Here is a 14,593-nt window from a genome sequence, read left to right as displayed (position 1 = left end):
GGTCTGTGGGCCTGGCAGGGGAGCCTGGCAGGATTGAGATCAGGCTTCTCCCAGCCTCAGGTGCCTTTGGACAGCTCTGGCCAGCGGGCAGCGACCCCTCTGACCAACGTGGGGCCTGATAATGGGACCCACCACCCCGCAGCTCTAGTGCCCGTGCGGCCCATCCGGCCACTCCTGTCCACCCACGGACACCCTGATCCAGGCCAGGGCCTCTCCGACGTCAGGCAGCACCCCCTGCTGGCTCCCCACTCGCCTCCTCCACGGAAACCACACATGCCACATGCAGAGGGCACAGATGGGCTTGCGAGAGCCACTGCGATCTGCCTGCCTGTAGGCCCCCCGGCAAGGCCCCTTGTGTATGCGGCCCGGCCCCCTCCCCTCCTGGTGAGCCACAGTCCACGCCAGTCCTCAGCCCCAAATCCTGCTACTGCAAGGTCACTTTGGGGCACTTCCTGCCGTTTTTAATTGTACATATATCTGTGGACTGGCCAGATCACTACAAGTCGTGTGGGGCTGGGGCTGTGTCTGCCCCATGCCCCGGGTCCCTGTGCCGGGCCCTGCTACAGGTGCCTAGAGGCACCTTCCGAGGATGCAAGAGCACGCGGGAGGCTATGACGCCATGGGGCACTGTGTGTTCAAAGATCACAGAGCAGAAGCGGTAGCCACAGCATGAGGGAGCAGCGCCCATGCCAACTGCACCCCAGGGTGCAGGCCGAGATCATGGCACAGCTTCCTCGAGTCCCATAGCCCGTGGCCGTCACAGGGGGCACATTTCCAAAGGCCAGGCCCTGGTCCGCATCACCAGAGCCACCCTGCTGGCACTGGCAGGCTTGCACTAGCCATCTCCAAATACAGGATAAATCCCACAGAACACTTGTACTCGGGCCAGGAAGGAGAGGCCAGCGTCCACCAGCACCCTGATTCTGGCCACTGTGCACCCGGCATCCTCACCCTCAGAGCCTGGGCCTGAGCCCAAGGGAGAAAGCAGAGTCACAGGAGGCAGCAGGATGAGCGGAACAGGCCATGGTATTTCAGGGCAGGGTGCCGGAAGGAGACACAGGGTCCCTGTTCAAAACGTGACTAAGAATCCCAAGGCGGTGCTGGCACCGCATTTAAGTGCGTGTGGGCCCTGCCTTACAGGCCACAAGGAAGGAAGCAAGGAAACAGGACCCAAGAAGGCCACGGGACATTCTGGGGGTCATGGGACCAGCAGTGACCCACCACCACAGACTTAGGAGCCATGAGTGTCTGGGCTGGTGTCCTTTCGTGGCTGCAGCGTCTGTGGACATCCGTGGGGGGCGCTTGGAGTCGGCAGGCAGCAGCTGTTACTGGGGAGGGAAGCCTGTGCCACTGCCCGGCGGCCGCCCTCATGCCTTCTTTTCACGGAATTTGAGCACCAATCGTGTGCCAGCCCCCCCACGTAGTGCTGGGAGTTCCTCTGTGAGTGCAGGGCTCTCCCCAAAGCCCGCGTGCTAAGAGGCCAGGAGACACGTCCTCACTCGCCCTCACTGGCCTCCACTTCTTCATCTGTTGAGCAGAGCTTCCCCCCAAGGAGGGTCCCAGGTGTCCCAAGGATGGACGGCCTTCAGGTGGGGTCAAGACGGCCGGGTCTTGCCAGTCCAGACTCTGAGGCGGGACAGGAGTTGGCGCCCCGGGCTCAAGGGTGGCTCCTCCCCACTCCACCCAGGCCTCAGGCAGCCTGGCTTCAGCCATGGCCCAATAGCTTTCTAGCCGTGCAGCCGTCGGGGCCTGTTTCCTCATCTGTGAAGTGGGTGAAATAACCCCAGCCAACCCCGTGGGATCACGGGAAGAGACGTCTGCAGCACTCGTGGATGGGGTCATGGTCAGGGCTCAGTGGACACTGCGGGGCCTCCTCTCCCCAGGACCTGCCTCACTGCATGGCCAGCAGGACTTCCAGGCCCGGGCTTTCTCACTCGCAGACTCGGCCGCAGGGAAGCGGGCTTCTGTGCAACAAATGAGCACAAAACCGGAAAGGAAAGAGGAACTGCATCCAGGAGAGAGATGGGCTTATCCCAAAGCACAAGACCCAAGGAGACGTACGAGCAAGAGGCTCCAACAGGAAGAGGAGACACGGGAAGGTCACGTGCAATCAAGAAGCACGTGTCCACGCAAAACGCTGGTGGGGACCTGGTGCTCCTGGACCTGCGGGGGAGCTGGTCTGCCCCGCCCATCTGCCAAGTACTAGGATTTCATCTGTCCAGTCACTCTGCACACTCTCTTCGATGGCTACTCAGGGCCAGGGCTTCGGGGCACCTTTGGGTCAGCAACAGGCGCCTGCTTGCAGGAGCAGACCCACACCAGCCGCCAGGACGTCCCAGCCCCAGGTGCGGAGAGAGTCTGCAGCGGGGCAGGGGCATCTTGACCATCTCAGGCAGCCACGTGTGGGACGCAGCTGGGTGCTGCCTGCAGCCCGGCGGGGTGGACAGGAGGGCCACACCTGTGGGGGCCCGAGATGTGGCCACACACTCACCCTGCGCTCTCACAGGCATGTGGCCACAAGAGCCAGTGGTCTGGCAGGACGGGGCCCTCCCTGGGTTCCTGACAGGTGTGTGCATGCGTGTGTGAATGTGTGTGTGTGAGTGTGCAAGAGAGTGAGTGTCTATGTGCATGAGTCTCTGTATGTGTGTGTCAGTGTGTATGAATGGGTGTATAAGGTCATGTGAGTGTATGGGTGTATGAATGTGTATGTGTGCGCATGCGAGTTTGTATGTGAATATCCATGTGTGTGCAAAAGTGTATGTGTATCTACATGTATGTGTGTGTGTGTGCACGTTTGAGTTTGTGTGCAAGAGTGTGTGCCCATGTGTATAAATATTTGTGTGTGTGTGTGTGAATGAGCATTTGTGTGTCGTGCGTGTGCATACATGTGAGCGCATCTGTGTCATGTGAGTGTGAGTGTACATGAATGAGTCATGTGAGTGTGTGTGCATGTGTCTGTGTGTGAGTGCCTGCATGTGTGATGTGTGCCCATGTTAGTGTGCATGTAAGTGTGACAGTCATGTGAGTGTGTGAGTGTCCATGTGAGTGTGGTGCATGCATATGTGAGGGTGTGCATGTCTGTGTGAGGGCATGTGTGTGTGAATGTGTGCCCACAAGAGAGGACGAGACAGAAAGACAGAAAATGACGCCAGCGTGGGCAGGAGAAGCAGACACCAACACTCCACCTAATTCGCGGCCTTTCCGGCTCAGAGCCTGCAGGGCCAAGTGCACGGTGCTGGTTGGGATTAATTTCAAAGAGAAATGGGTCAAGGAAAATTGGGATTGTCACAGGAAACATGCAGGCTTGTGGCTGGCTGCAGTGCTGACGACCCGTGGAGAATCAGGTGGGCCTGCAGGCAAGGCTTCGTCGGCATAGACAAGGTCTTCAGACTAGGGCCAGACGCGGTTTCTGTCCTGTCCTCCCTGTCCCCTCAGACGCCCTTCTAGCCCCTCCATCATGGCTATGCCATCGGCCCTTGCACTGGGCCTGACTCCTCTCGCCTGCCTCCTGAGAGGCTTCTGTCTGGGAACCCACCACAGGACGCTATCCCTCTGTCCCCCCATGCTGACACCCACGCCTCCAGTACAGCTGTCCGTGGGGCACAAGGGGCATGGAGGGAGCCTCACTTCACCCCAGCAGGCCCAGCTTCTACCATCCTGGCTGTGGGCTCCACACCCCAGGCACAAACGGCACAGACATGCCAAGTTGTCCCAGAGACGTCACCTCTCTCCCAGAATCCTGAGTCTGCTGAGGGGGTGTGCCAGCCTACAGCCTCTAATTAGACGCCGGGCGTGCCCACAGCAGATCGTGGCATCATTTTTGGGCCACGTGTGAGCCGTCTGCCAGCCGGGGGGCAGGACTGCACCTCCGGAAAGTTCTTTGGGGACATCCACAACACAGACGCAAGGGAAGGAGGGACAACACCGACGCGTGTGTCCAGGGAAGACAGTGAGGCTGAGACCTCGGGGCCTGGGGCCAGGGGCCCTGGAGACACAGGCTGTGTCACAGCAGTGCGGGGCAGGTGCTGTGCTGCGGGGGAGGGGCATGCCTGTGGACGTCCAGCAACCCTTGCAGCCTTGTGCCCAGCTGAGAGGAGAACACGGAGGCACCGAGGAGCGACCTGGAGCCGCCAGACGAGGCTGAGCCAGGCGCACTCAACCCCTGCAGCACATTGCCCGAGCCCCTCCACACCCCACCCCATGCTGGGAGTAGCCCTGAGCAGTTCCTCTGAGAACCCCTGACTTGTCTTCGAGAGCTGTCCCTGCACCTGAGTTGGGGCCACAGCCCAGCCAGGGCCGAGGCCACCATCCTCCCCGCAGCTGCACCCAAGACCCAGGCCATCCCAGCCACGGGAACCTGGGTGCTCCACCCCGAACCAGAGAGGTACAGACGACAGAGGAGAGGGGACGCAGGGGAAGGGCCAGCTACATTTACCTAGGAGGCGCCTGAGGGTGGGAGGCGCCCACGGGCAGGGCTCCCCGGCTGCAGATCCCCGCCCAAAAGTCGCCAGGCCAGGGGTGAGAACGGGGCCCTCGGGAGTGCTTTGCTGCCTGGTCCCAGGTCCCAGCCCCCAGAACATATGGCCGGGCTTTCCAGCGCCACCCCCCGCCCACCCTGGCCACGTTGCCACACTGGCATCTCCCCGTGTCCCGGGGGCCTGGCCCGCCCGAGGACAGGCGCGCCGTGGCCTCTGCCAAGTCTGCACTCAGCTCTGAGGCACGCCACCTGGGCCACCTGGGTTTCTCAGTCCCACACCTGCCAGTCTCCCCGATCCCGGCTGCAGGGCAACCCCAAGGGGAGACAGAGGCCAGGATCGAGCCCAGGGTGCTGGGCTTGGGGAGCTGCTGGCGGGTCTGAGGCAGGCATAAGCCCAGGTCGCCATGCGAGGCTGGTCCCAGGTCTGGGGAGCGGTTCGGGAAGTGTCTGGGCTGGAGACAGAGCCAGGTCCTGGCACAGGGAAGCGAACCAGGCCCGGGGCCAGGCTGCCCATCCTGCCTCCACCGTCCCCCGGGACCTGCCGGCTGAACCATGACCCCCAGGATGTCCACATCCGAATTCCCAGAACTCGTGCGCCCTCCTTTAGATGGCAAAGGTGTCGTGCATGTGACTAACCCGGGGTCGTCAGATGGGAAGGTCATCCTGGGTCGACCCAGCGGGCCCCAGATGTCCTCACAAGTGTCCTCACAAGAGAGAGAAGGAGAGAGCGCTGGCTACTGGAAGGGGGTGTGACCAGGAGGTGGAGATGGGAGGGACGCGGCCACAAGCCAGGACCATCAACCACTCCAGGAGCTGGGAGAGGCCAGGAAGGTCCCCCGCCCGAGGGAGCCAGCCCTGCCAACACCTTGACATTAGCCCCTAAAGCGCATTTAGGATTTCCGAGCTCCAGGACTGAGAGAGAATGAGGTGTGCTGTTCCATGCCTCCCGAGACAAGGTGACTTGCTGCAGCGGCCACAAGAAGCCAAGACTTCAGTAGCTGCTGGGAAGAAAGGCTCCCTGACCCAGCGACTGGCGAATTTGCCTCCAAACTCCTCTTGCCCCAACCTGGGCCTCCCACCCCGCCAGCCTCCCCCTTGGTGGGCATCTCAGGTCCAACATGTCCCCAGGGCCTGGAGACCTGCCTGCCACTAAGCGGAGTCTCACCTACTTCCCTGTCCTGTAGCCTGTCAGAACAGGGCTCCACCTTCCCTCTCCCACACCATGGCTCCGGCCTCCCCAGGGGCCTCCCTGCCCCCAGCTTCCCACACGCTGCAACCAGAACCGTCGGGTCCCTCCCCAGACCTTCTGGTCATTGCCCGCTGCCTGCAGGACACCATCCAGGCCTCGGGTCATCCGAGGCTGCAGCCCCCACAGAGTCCCGAAATCAGCTCTCCCTCAAGCCCCCAGCCCTCCAGGCCCACCAAGAACTCTTATGCCTGGGGTGCCCCCTTCCCCTGGGCATCCCCCCCTCACCTGGAGAACTCTCGCCCAGCTCTAAGCAAAGGAATGGAGACTGTGGGTCAGGAGAGGGTCTCTCCTGGCCTGGCGGGCTACCAAGGGAGGCTCTGAGATTGGCCACATTCAGTCACGGGGAGGAGCAACCCTCTTGGCCTGGCCCTGTCCTCTCTCCAGAGATCTTCCCTTGGCAGCAGCACAGCCATGAGGCTCCCACGGTGGTTGCCTCCTCTGCCCACCAGGGAGGACACTGCAGCTGACAGTAGTGGGCAGAAGCTTGGCACCTGCGGCCCCTGAGACGGAGGCAGCCAAGGTCGCTGGCACAGAGCTATCCAGCACCTCTCCCTGCAGCCCAGTGGGGCACCCGGTGGTATTCCCGGGAACCACCTGCCCCTCCTCCCTCCCAGCACTGAGCCCAGGGGCCCAGGAGAGAGATCCAGAGGGTGGGGGGGGCAGAAGGCACTTTCTCCTCTCTGCATGGCCACATGCATGCGTGGTCAGTGGGGGCTGTGCGTGGCTCTGTCCAGATGGTGTTTTTCAGAAATCTGAAGCCACATTTTAAATCAGGAGGGTTCACATAAAAATTCTGACCTCTGGGTTCTCTTGGCAGTGAGATGATCAGCTGCCCCAGGCCCATACTGCCACCGGGTCAAGGTCAAGGCGGCGAGAAGGTACTGTCCCCTCACACAGGGCCTCCGGTCCGCCTGTGTCTGCAGTAAGGCCAGGGCTGGATGCTGTGAGCTGCCACATTCCCACCACCGTCCTCTTTCCAGAGAGACGAAATTCTCTGTCATCTGCATTTACACCTTCACAGAAGCCCAGGCTCAGCCCCTTGAGGCTGTGACCAGCCAGGCCCTGGGGCTGGTGTTCCTGTGAATGTGGTCTCTCCGGGCCCCACGGTGCTGGAACTGCCTGGCCGAGACTGGCACTCAGACACGCGTCGTTGGAGCCCCCGCACCGCCTTCCAGAGGGTGCAATGGAGGGGGCAGAGGAGCCAGGGCCTGCCGAGGCTATGTCTGTGCACCATCCCCAGGAAGGAGCGAGTGGGGCCTGCCATGGTCTCCACGTGGCCTGCCCCAGCACCCCATGGGAGTGCGCCCCGCCCACTGCCCGGCCAGCCGGGCACAGGAGGCCACTCCCCTCCTGGGGCTGGCTGGAGGTGGCCCCAAAGTGCCTTGTCCTGATCCTTGGAACCTGTGGCTGGCACCTTACGTGGCAAGAAGGGATTTTGAGACATGCTTCGACGGAGGCTCTTGAAACGGGAGACGGTCCTGGGTCATCCAGTGAGTCCCGGAAACAGCCACAGGCGTCCCTGCGGGGGTCGCGAGGAGGCTGACACACAGAGGAGAGGAGGGGCCATGAGGCCAGAAGCCAAGGCAGGCTGACAGCCACAGAAGCGGGAGAGGCCGGGCAGGGTCCTCGCCAAAGCCTCTGGAAGAAGTGGCGTCCGAGACACCTTGACTCTGGCGCAGAGAGGCGACTCTGGTGTCTGGCCCCGCGCTGGCGGAGGCCCGTCTCTGTCGTCTCAAGCCCCTCAGTCGGCGGTGGCACGTCACAAAAGCCTGAGGCTTGGAGGGGCCATGGGCCGGACCAGCAGCTGCAAGCGCAGAGCAGGGCTCCTGGCCCAGGCAGTGCTCCTGGTCCGGCACCTGCCAGCCCTGGTTCTCCATTCAACAGCCCCAGATAGGGCGAAACATGTGCGCGTGTGCACGCGCATGTACACACACATGTGCATACACACACATGCATACATTCATATATGCATCTGCACACATGCACACCCACATGCATGCATACATGCTATAGTGACCCCCACTCTCACAAAGAGTCCCTGGACGGAGGATGGCCTTGGGGTCAGCAGAGACCAGGGATTCAGGGTGCCTGTAACCCCTGAGAAAGGTCCGCCCCTTGGATGCTGGGAGACGCCACACTTCTCCACAGAAGGCCTTAGGGCTTTGCCTGCCATCTTGGCCTGGCCCCCAGTCACCCTAACAGAGACGCTTCCGCAGAGCCCAGCACAGCCAGAGCCGAGAGAAAATGCGCCTCCCACCCCCCATCCCAACACCCTTCTCCAGGGCAGAGAGCGACACCGTCATGCCCGAGCCACCCAGTACACACATGCCCCATCCAACTTGAACCTGCATAATGTGTGAAAGCCATTGTTTTTCCATCCGCGTCCCTGGGTCCTCAAGTTAGCCACCGGTCTTGAATGACAGAGATTATCCAAGAAAGCGATTCACAGAGGCTTTGTGAGCCCCCAAGGTCACCCTCGGCAGACTGCCGGCTTCTCAGGAAAAACAGGCCAACATCTCAACCCCCTTGAGGAGAAGCCTGCGGCCCAGGTGCCAGTCAGGCACCCCTGACCCCATGGGGAGACCCTGCCACCCCAGACGGAGGCCCACCCCCCTGACTGGGAGGCCCAGGCCAGGTGTGCTCCCACCCTAGGGGTCCATCCTACCCACCCTAAGGGTTCATCCTACCCACCCACCGATAGCTAACTTCCAGAATTTCTTCGGGGGAGGCAGGAGGAAACTGCCACTCAGCCCCTCCTGCCTGCTTCAGCCAGAGTCACACTGACATTTCAGGGTTCCTGTGCAAAGTCACCGGAAGGAAAGGTCCCCATGCCCACTCAAGCACACGCACAGCCCCTCACACCAGGTCCTGGGCTCTGTCCCAGGACACAGCCTCCACGCACCTCCCAGCTGCCACTGCAGTCTCTGGCAAGGCCAGGCTGCTGGAAAGCTGGATGTCTGAGGTCACTGCGGGCCACAGCCCAGCCCGGCACTCACTGTGTCTGGACTCCCTCCAGCCAGCGCCGACCTCAGCCCAGGGCCACGTGGGGCAAGAAAGCCCGGAGTGAGCTCTCTCCCCATGCGGGCCACGCTGACACCAGACAGGAAAGCCAGGCAGAGGGGGCTTGGCCCAGCTCCAAGGCCTAGGATCTGAACCTCCGGCCCAGTGCCTGGGCCCACGCCACCACCTGGGCTCCCTGCTGGAAACCCTGGGTATGCAGCCTGGGCCAGGACCTGGAGCTCAGCTTGGCCAGACTCCCGCCCCCGCAGCCCTTCCCAGCCCCCAACCCACCTTCCAGCCTGGCCTTACCCCTGACCCGGCCGTCGGCCTCACCCAGTGTCTCTGCGGCCAACAGTCTCTGGGCTTGCTCTGAGCTTGAAATTCCTTTCCTGTGTTCTGAGCTCCAAGCTCTCACTTCAGATATGTGGGTTGGGGTTGGGGGGAGGTGGAGGGAGGGTACAACAGAAGACGCCAGAACACCAGCAGAAGCCCAGAAAATACGGCCAGGCCTCCAGGCCACGGGGGAAGGGCCCATGTTCAGGAAGACAAGCGGCATATGGAATTAGCAACATGAGACCTGGCCAAGGGCACCCAGCCAGCCCCTCGGTGCAGGCTTACCTCGCCCGCCCAAGCACAGCCCCCCGAGCCACCCTGATCTTCCAGGAGAGGCCGGTGCAGAAGGCCCAAGCCCAGAGTACGTGCAGCCCTGGCCGGAGTTCTCTGAGAGACGGGCGCTTTGAACCCTTCTGGGAGACAGAAAGCAGAGCCCAGAGCCCAAACTTGCCCAGGGCAGCCACTAACCAGGAGCAGGCGGGGCCCAGCCCTGGCTCTTGAAACCTCCCTGCCTCGAGTCCTCTCCTGGCCTCCTGGGCTCTCCCCATTCCTCCCTGCACGAAAGCCCAAGGGTGGAAACAGGCGGGAGGGACTGAGGCCGAGTGGTGCTGGTGGCCCTGATGGCCCGGCCTCAGAAGGCCCGGTGGCGGGCAATTCCGTACCAGGGAGGAAGGGGCCGCAGTCTGCACTGATTGTCTCCAGAGAACACGGGTGTCCTGAGGGACAATCCTTTGCAAAGGTGTCTGCCACCGTGTTGAGAAATTAGAACGATTCCCTGCCAGGCTGTGCACAATTCATCTGTCACACTGGGAAGCTGGTGAGAACGAGGACAAATGAGCCAGCCTGCTCTGCTATGGGCGGCAGGGTGTCTAGGTGGACCATGGCCCAGGGCCAACCAGCCGGGGCCCCAGCACGCACTGTAACCCTCAAAAGCACCTGATCCAAGGCTCCCCGCCCGTCAGGGCTCTGCTCAGCCTAGGGTCGGGGCCGGTCGCTGAGGGCTGGTGGCTGGAGGGAACCAGGCACGGGCTACAGACATCAGGCACACACAGGACCCTGGGAGCTGAGGGCCCATAGGACCGCGTCAGACCCCACCCTGGCCTCACGCCAACCCAGGACCAGAGATCCAGGGGGCACGGGGGAGGGGATTGGTGATTTGTCACCCCAGCCTCTGGTAGCTCCTTCCCCATTCCTGGGCGCACTGTGGTTCTACGTTGAAAAAGACAAAATCATGCGAGTTTGTGCTGAGCATCTGGGGAGGCTGGGGCCTGCGCACACGCCGCCCCAGGGACCAGTACAGGGGCCAGAGAGGGGCTGCCTGTGCGTGGCATGCGTCTCCTTCACAGATACAGGCTCAGCAGCAGGCGAGCGCTCAGGCCAAAGGGGGGCCCATGGACAGCTTTCGTTTCCCAGCAGTGGGCACCCAGGCGGCTGGTCTAGCATACACGTGCACCCAGGCACAGACCTGGCCCCAGCCATGAGATGGGGCCACCTCGGCCCGCAGAGGGGTGCCCCGCCGCCCAGGATGCTCCCCCTGGAGACGTCCAGGGCTCTCCACGCAGCCCACCTCTGCAGCAGACTCACCTGTGTCCAGGGCCTGCACCCCCGCCAGAGGAAAGGGCCCGGGGTTGGGCGGCCGACGATACACCATGTGCACACGACCCTGCACAGCCTCCCGGTCCGCCAGCCCCTTCTCCACGGGCTCAATGAAGAACTCCTCCTCCTCCATCCGGATCAGGCCAGCCTGCGGGGCAAAGAGAGACGTTCAGACGCCAGCACACAACAGCCCAAGGCAGGGGCAGCCAGGGGCCCTGAGGACCGGGCCTCCCCCCAGAACCCTGCCCGGCGTGCAGCTGGGCTTGTATCTGGGCTGGGGGCGGGGCTTAGAGACCCCTCTGCCCAAAGGCAGGGCGCAGGATATGCTGAACCCTGTCTGGGAAAGGGACTCTGTGGGGTCATCCCTGCCCCATCCCCAACACTCTCTCCTTGTAGAGAAGCCAATGGAAGTCCAGTGCAGCTGTGGCCTGTGTCCCAGGAGGACACCCACCACGGTGCATGAGAGATAGGCCAAGTACTGCCTGCTCTCCGGGAGCCCAAAGCCCAAGACAAAGGTCCACACGGGAAGTGGGGCTGAATCTGGACCAAATTATATATATATATAGAGAGAGAGAGTTGGAGTCTCACTCCATCACCCAGGCTGGAGTGCAGTGGGACGCTCACGGCCACCCCAGTGTCGACCTGCCGGGCACTGATGATCCTTCTGCCTCAACCTTCCAAGTAGCCAGAACTACAGGTGTGTGCTGCCACGACTAGCTAATTTTTTATTTTTATCACAGAGATGAGGTCTCGTCAAGTTGCTCGGGCTGGTCTCAAACCCGTGGATTCAGGCAATCCACTTGCCTCGGCCTCCCAAAGAGCTGGGATTACAGGTTGAACCACCGAGCCTGACCCCAAACAATATTTTTAGAGGTCTGAAGCCAACATTCAAAACGATAAGATTTCATGTTTTGAAGCTGGAATTCCAGCTTTCCTTGGAAAACGCAAGCCCTGCCCACAGTGGGCCTTGGCCAGAGCGCACGCCCCTGCCACTGGCCATATAACTCCCCCCCGCCATCTATCCCTCTATCCACGTTGGCCCCCAGCCCAGACTCTATGGACAGCTGAACTGCCACCTCCACTGCCCCCAAGACAACAGCCAGACCCCCTGCTGCCAGCCCCTTGCCAGATCCCTGTGTCCGTTGCGACCAAGCTGCCCTGGGTCCTGGCACTCTAGGCCTGCCCTGCCCTGCTGGCCTCCAGCCCTCACGCCCCAACCAGTCCCTGGGTTGTCTGCACTCACAGAGCCATCAGCCCTGAACCCATCGTGCCCTCAGCTTGGGAGTCCCAACTGCCACCCCGGCCATCTGGTGAGCCAGGTTCTCCATCCGAGGCTGGGCTCAGCCCCTCAACACCCCCGACTCCCCGCATCCACCCCGGGGTGTGTTTCCTACAGATCACACAGGGGTTTTCGAAAGCTTGAATTAGTTGCTCAGAAGCCGGAGACTTCACATCCATAACCAGATCTCCACATTCTCTTCAAAAATCGGAAAAGCTGGCATTTCCGCTGCCCAATCCCCAGCTTGGCCAGCACCGGCCGGGCTCCGGGTCTGGTCAGGACTACGGCCTCCAGCGGGCAGCCCCTGGCATCCCCCGTCCAGACGTGTGCCACCATTCGCCCCCGAAGTAACATCCTGGCTTCTGCCACAAGGTCAGCCAGGCTGAGCAGGCACGGAGTGGCTGTTATGGGGGCCCCCTCCTCACGGGGCCCTGGGGGCTCCACAGGCACCGTGCTGTCACCGCTGGGGCCTCTGAGGCCTGGGAGCCATCAGCACCCCCACGGGGTCTGCTGAGCAGCGGCCCTGAATGGCGAGTCCAGTGGCCGAGGCAGAGACACCACCCCATGCCCACGTTCTCAGCCCAGGCCCTCGGGGGCCGACGAGCCAGTGGCCAACGCAGATCCCTCTCAGGGAAGTGTCGGTGCCGGTGATAAGCAGGGCGGGGGAGAGGAGGGTCTCGAGGGTCACAGAGCACAGCATGAGGCTTACTCAGGAGCCCAGGGAGCTCCTGGTGAGCGGGGACACCCACCCAAAACCCACTGGAAACCCATCCCAGCTCTCTGAGCTGCCAGGTGGGGAGTCAGCGGGAGGACAGTGCCCCAGACAGAGGGATCCGCACAGGTGAAGACCCGGAGGTGGATCCCAGTCGCGGAAGGGCTAACGGGGTGGGGGCGCTCAAACACCGAGGGCACAGTGCTGAGAGGCCCTCCATGGAGGCGGCCGACCGGGGAGGGCCACAGGCAGCCAGGAAGCTTCTGGGCTTGCAGCACCTTGACCAGAGCCACGCTGGCTGCAGAAAGGCAGGCTTGAGGAGCAAAGTGGGTCCGGGAGGGGACGGGAGGGACAGAGGCGAGGGACAGGTAGGTGGGTGCCGCGGACAGCCTCCACAGGACTTGGGGGGGTCCGACTTGCGTGAGGGGAGAGGCGGGCCCAGGAGGACTCCTGGGCCTAGGCCGCCAACACCAGGCCTCGGATCACCCAGATCCCCGCCCTGGCACCTGTGATCCATCCTCCGGTGAAAGGGACTTTGCAGGTGTGACCGAGTCAAGGCTTGAAGCTGGGGATGGCCCCGATGATCAGGGTCCCGCCCAGGAGGCAGAAGGAGGACACGGGGGCCAGAGCCACCGAGGCGAGCCGGGGTCTGGGGAATGCGGCCGCCGGGGCTCGTGGGGAGAGGAGCGAAGAGGGGCCGGGAGCCCGAGGGCCCTGCGTGTCTGACTCATCCTGGGTCTCTGGCCCAGCCAGGCCTGGCATCAAGTCAGCAGATGCTTGTGCAGTGAGTAAGTGGATGACCCCACGGCCGCATACCAGGTCCTCGGAGGGAGACAGGGCAGGGGTGGGGGGCTGGGAGACCTCGGCCACCCTGTCCACCGGCACATGCGTGAGAGTGTTCACAGCAGCGAGAGTTGCTTCTGGCTGCCAGGGACGGTCCCGTGCGGGCCTTGGGGGAGACGGGTGCTTCAACCCCGTCTCATCACTAGAACCCTTGAGAGGGAGCAGGGAATGAGCCCCCGCAGGTGACCACGGCTGCACTGTCCTGGAGTGGGGTGTGCTGGGCGCCTGGCCGGGGACCGCAGGCAAGGGGTCACACTCCCCGGGCCTCCGATGACCCGCCTGGAGATGGGGCGGGTCGTGTCTCCCCTTGCAGAGTGGCACGGGAGCTCTTGCAGCCTGGGCCACCGAGAAGCAGGGCCTGCCGCACCTGAGGGAAGTCATCCAGCCGGCTTGCTTTCCCAATGACAAAACTGAGGCCAAGAGGGGGAGGGGCCTGCTGGGAACACACAGGTCCAGGGATCTGGGCCTGGGCACCACGGAAGGAGCATCTCCCAGGCGGGCCCCTGGGCCAGTTAGGGAGGGACACTGGGGCATCAGGACCCTGCAGGGCAGCCCCTCCTCTAGGAAACAATGGCCCTAGGGTTTTCCGGAGGGGCCTCGTGGGACAATGAGGACAGATCCAGCCTGGCCAGCAGCAGCCCACTGATCGGAGCAGCCAGGGCAGAGTCTAGGGGCACCCTGTGCAGTGGAGGTTGGGTTCTCCTCCCCGACCAGCCTCCTGGGGGAAGGCCACCAGCTGGCCTGAGGACACTGCAGCTGTCTAGTGCTGCCCTGGGCCTTGTCACGGTCAGGGAGCCAGCGCCCACGCCTCTGGGACGTGCCTGCCCGTAGGGCCCTGGAGCCCTGGAGATGAGTATGAGGTGGGAGGCAGGCCGCTCAGCTCCTCACGTGGCACTGTCACCCCATCTCTGTCGACTGTTGTGAAATGCACACACATATGTCATATTGAAGAACATGAGTGGCCCCTGCCCCCACACCAGCGGTTGACCAACCCAGACCAGACCAGCAGCTGACCACCCTGACCAGTCGCTGACCACCCTCAGACCAGCAGCTCACTACCTCGGATCAGTGGCTGAGTACCCTGAGACCAGTTGCTAAATACTC

At 62.6% G+C, this 14,593-nt stretch overlaps 1 protein-coding gene across 1 annotated transcript in view; it reads right to left on the bottom strand.

Annotated features, from left to right (window-relative positions):
* The window catches only part of ADAMTS2 (ADAM metallopeptidase with thrombospondin type 1 motif 2), a gene marked incomplete at its 5' end in the record, with an annotated part of 122,438 nt that extends 111,635 nt beyond the window's left edge, over positions 1-10,803 (bottom strand). Inside the window, one exon of the mRNA XM_021708302.1 lies at positions 10,644-10,803. Coding sequence (XP_021563977.1) covers positions 10,644-10,803 — 160 coding nt within the window. The remainder of the gene's footprint in view (positions 1-10,643) is intronic.
* Between the last annotated feature and the right edge of the window lie 3,790 nt (positions 10,804-14,593).

This window comes from Carlito syrichta, unplaced genomic scaffold (assembly GCF_000164805.1).
Source record: "Carlito syrichta isolate Samal-C Ts95f unplaced genomic scaffold, Tarsius_syrichta-2.0.1 Scaffold135728, whole genome shotgun sequence".
Lineage (NCBI taxonomy): Eukaryota > Metazoa > Chordata > Mammalia > Primates > Tarsiidae > Carlito > Carlito syrichta.
The sequence above is the reverse complement of the archived record's forward strand: the minus strand, read 5'-3'. Positions and strand labels throughout refer to the sequence as shown.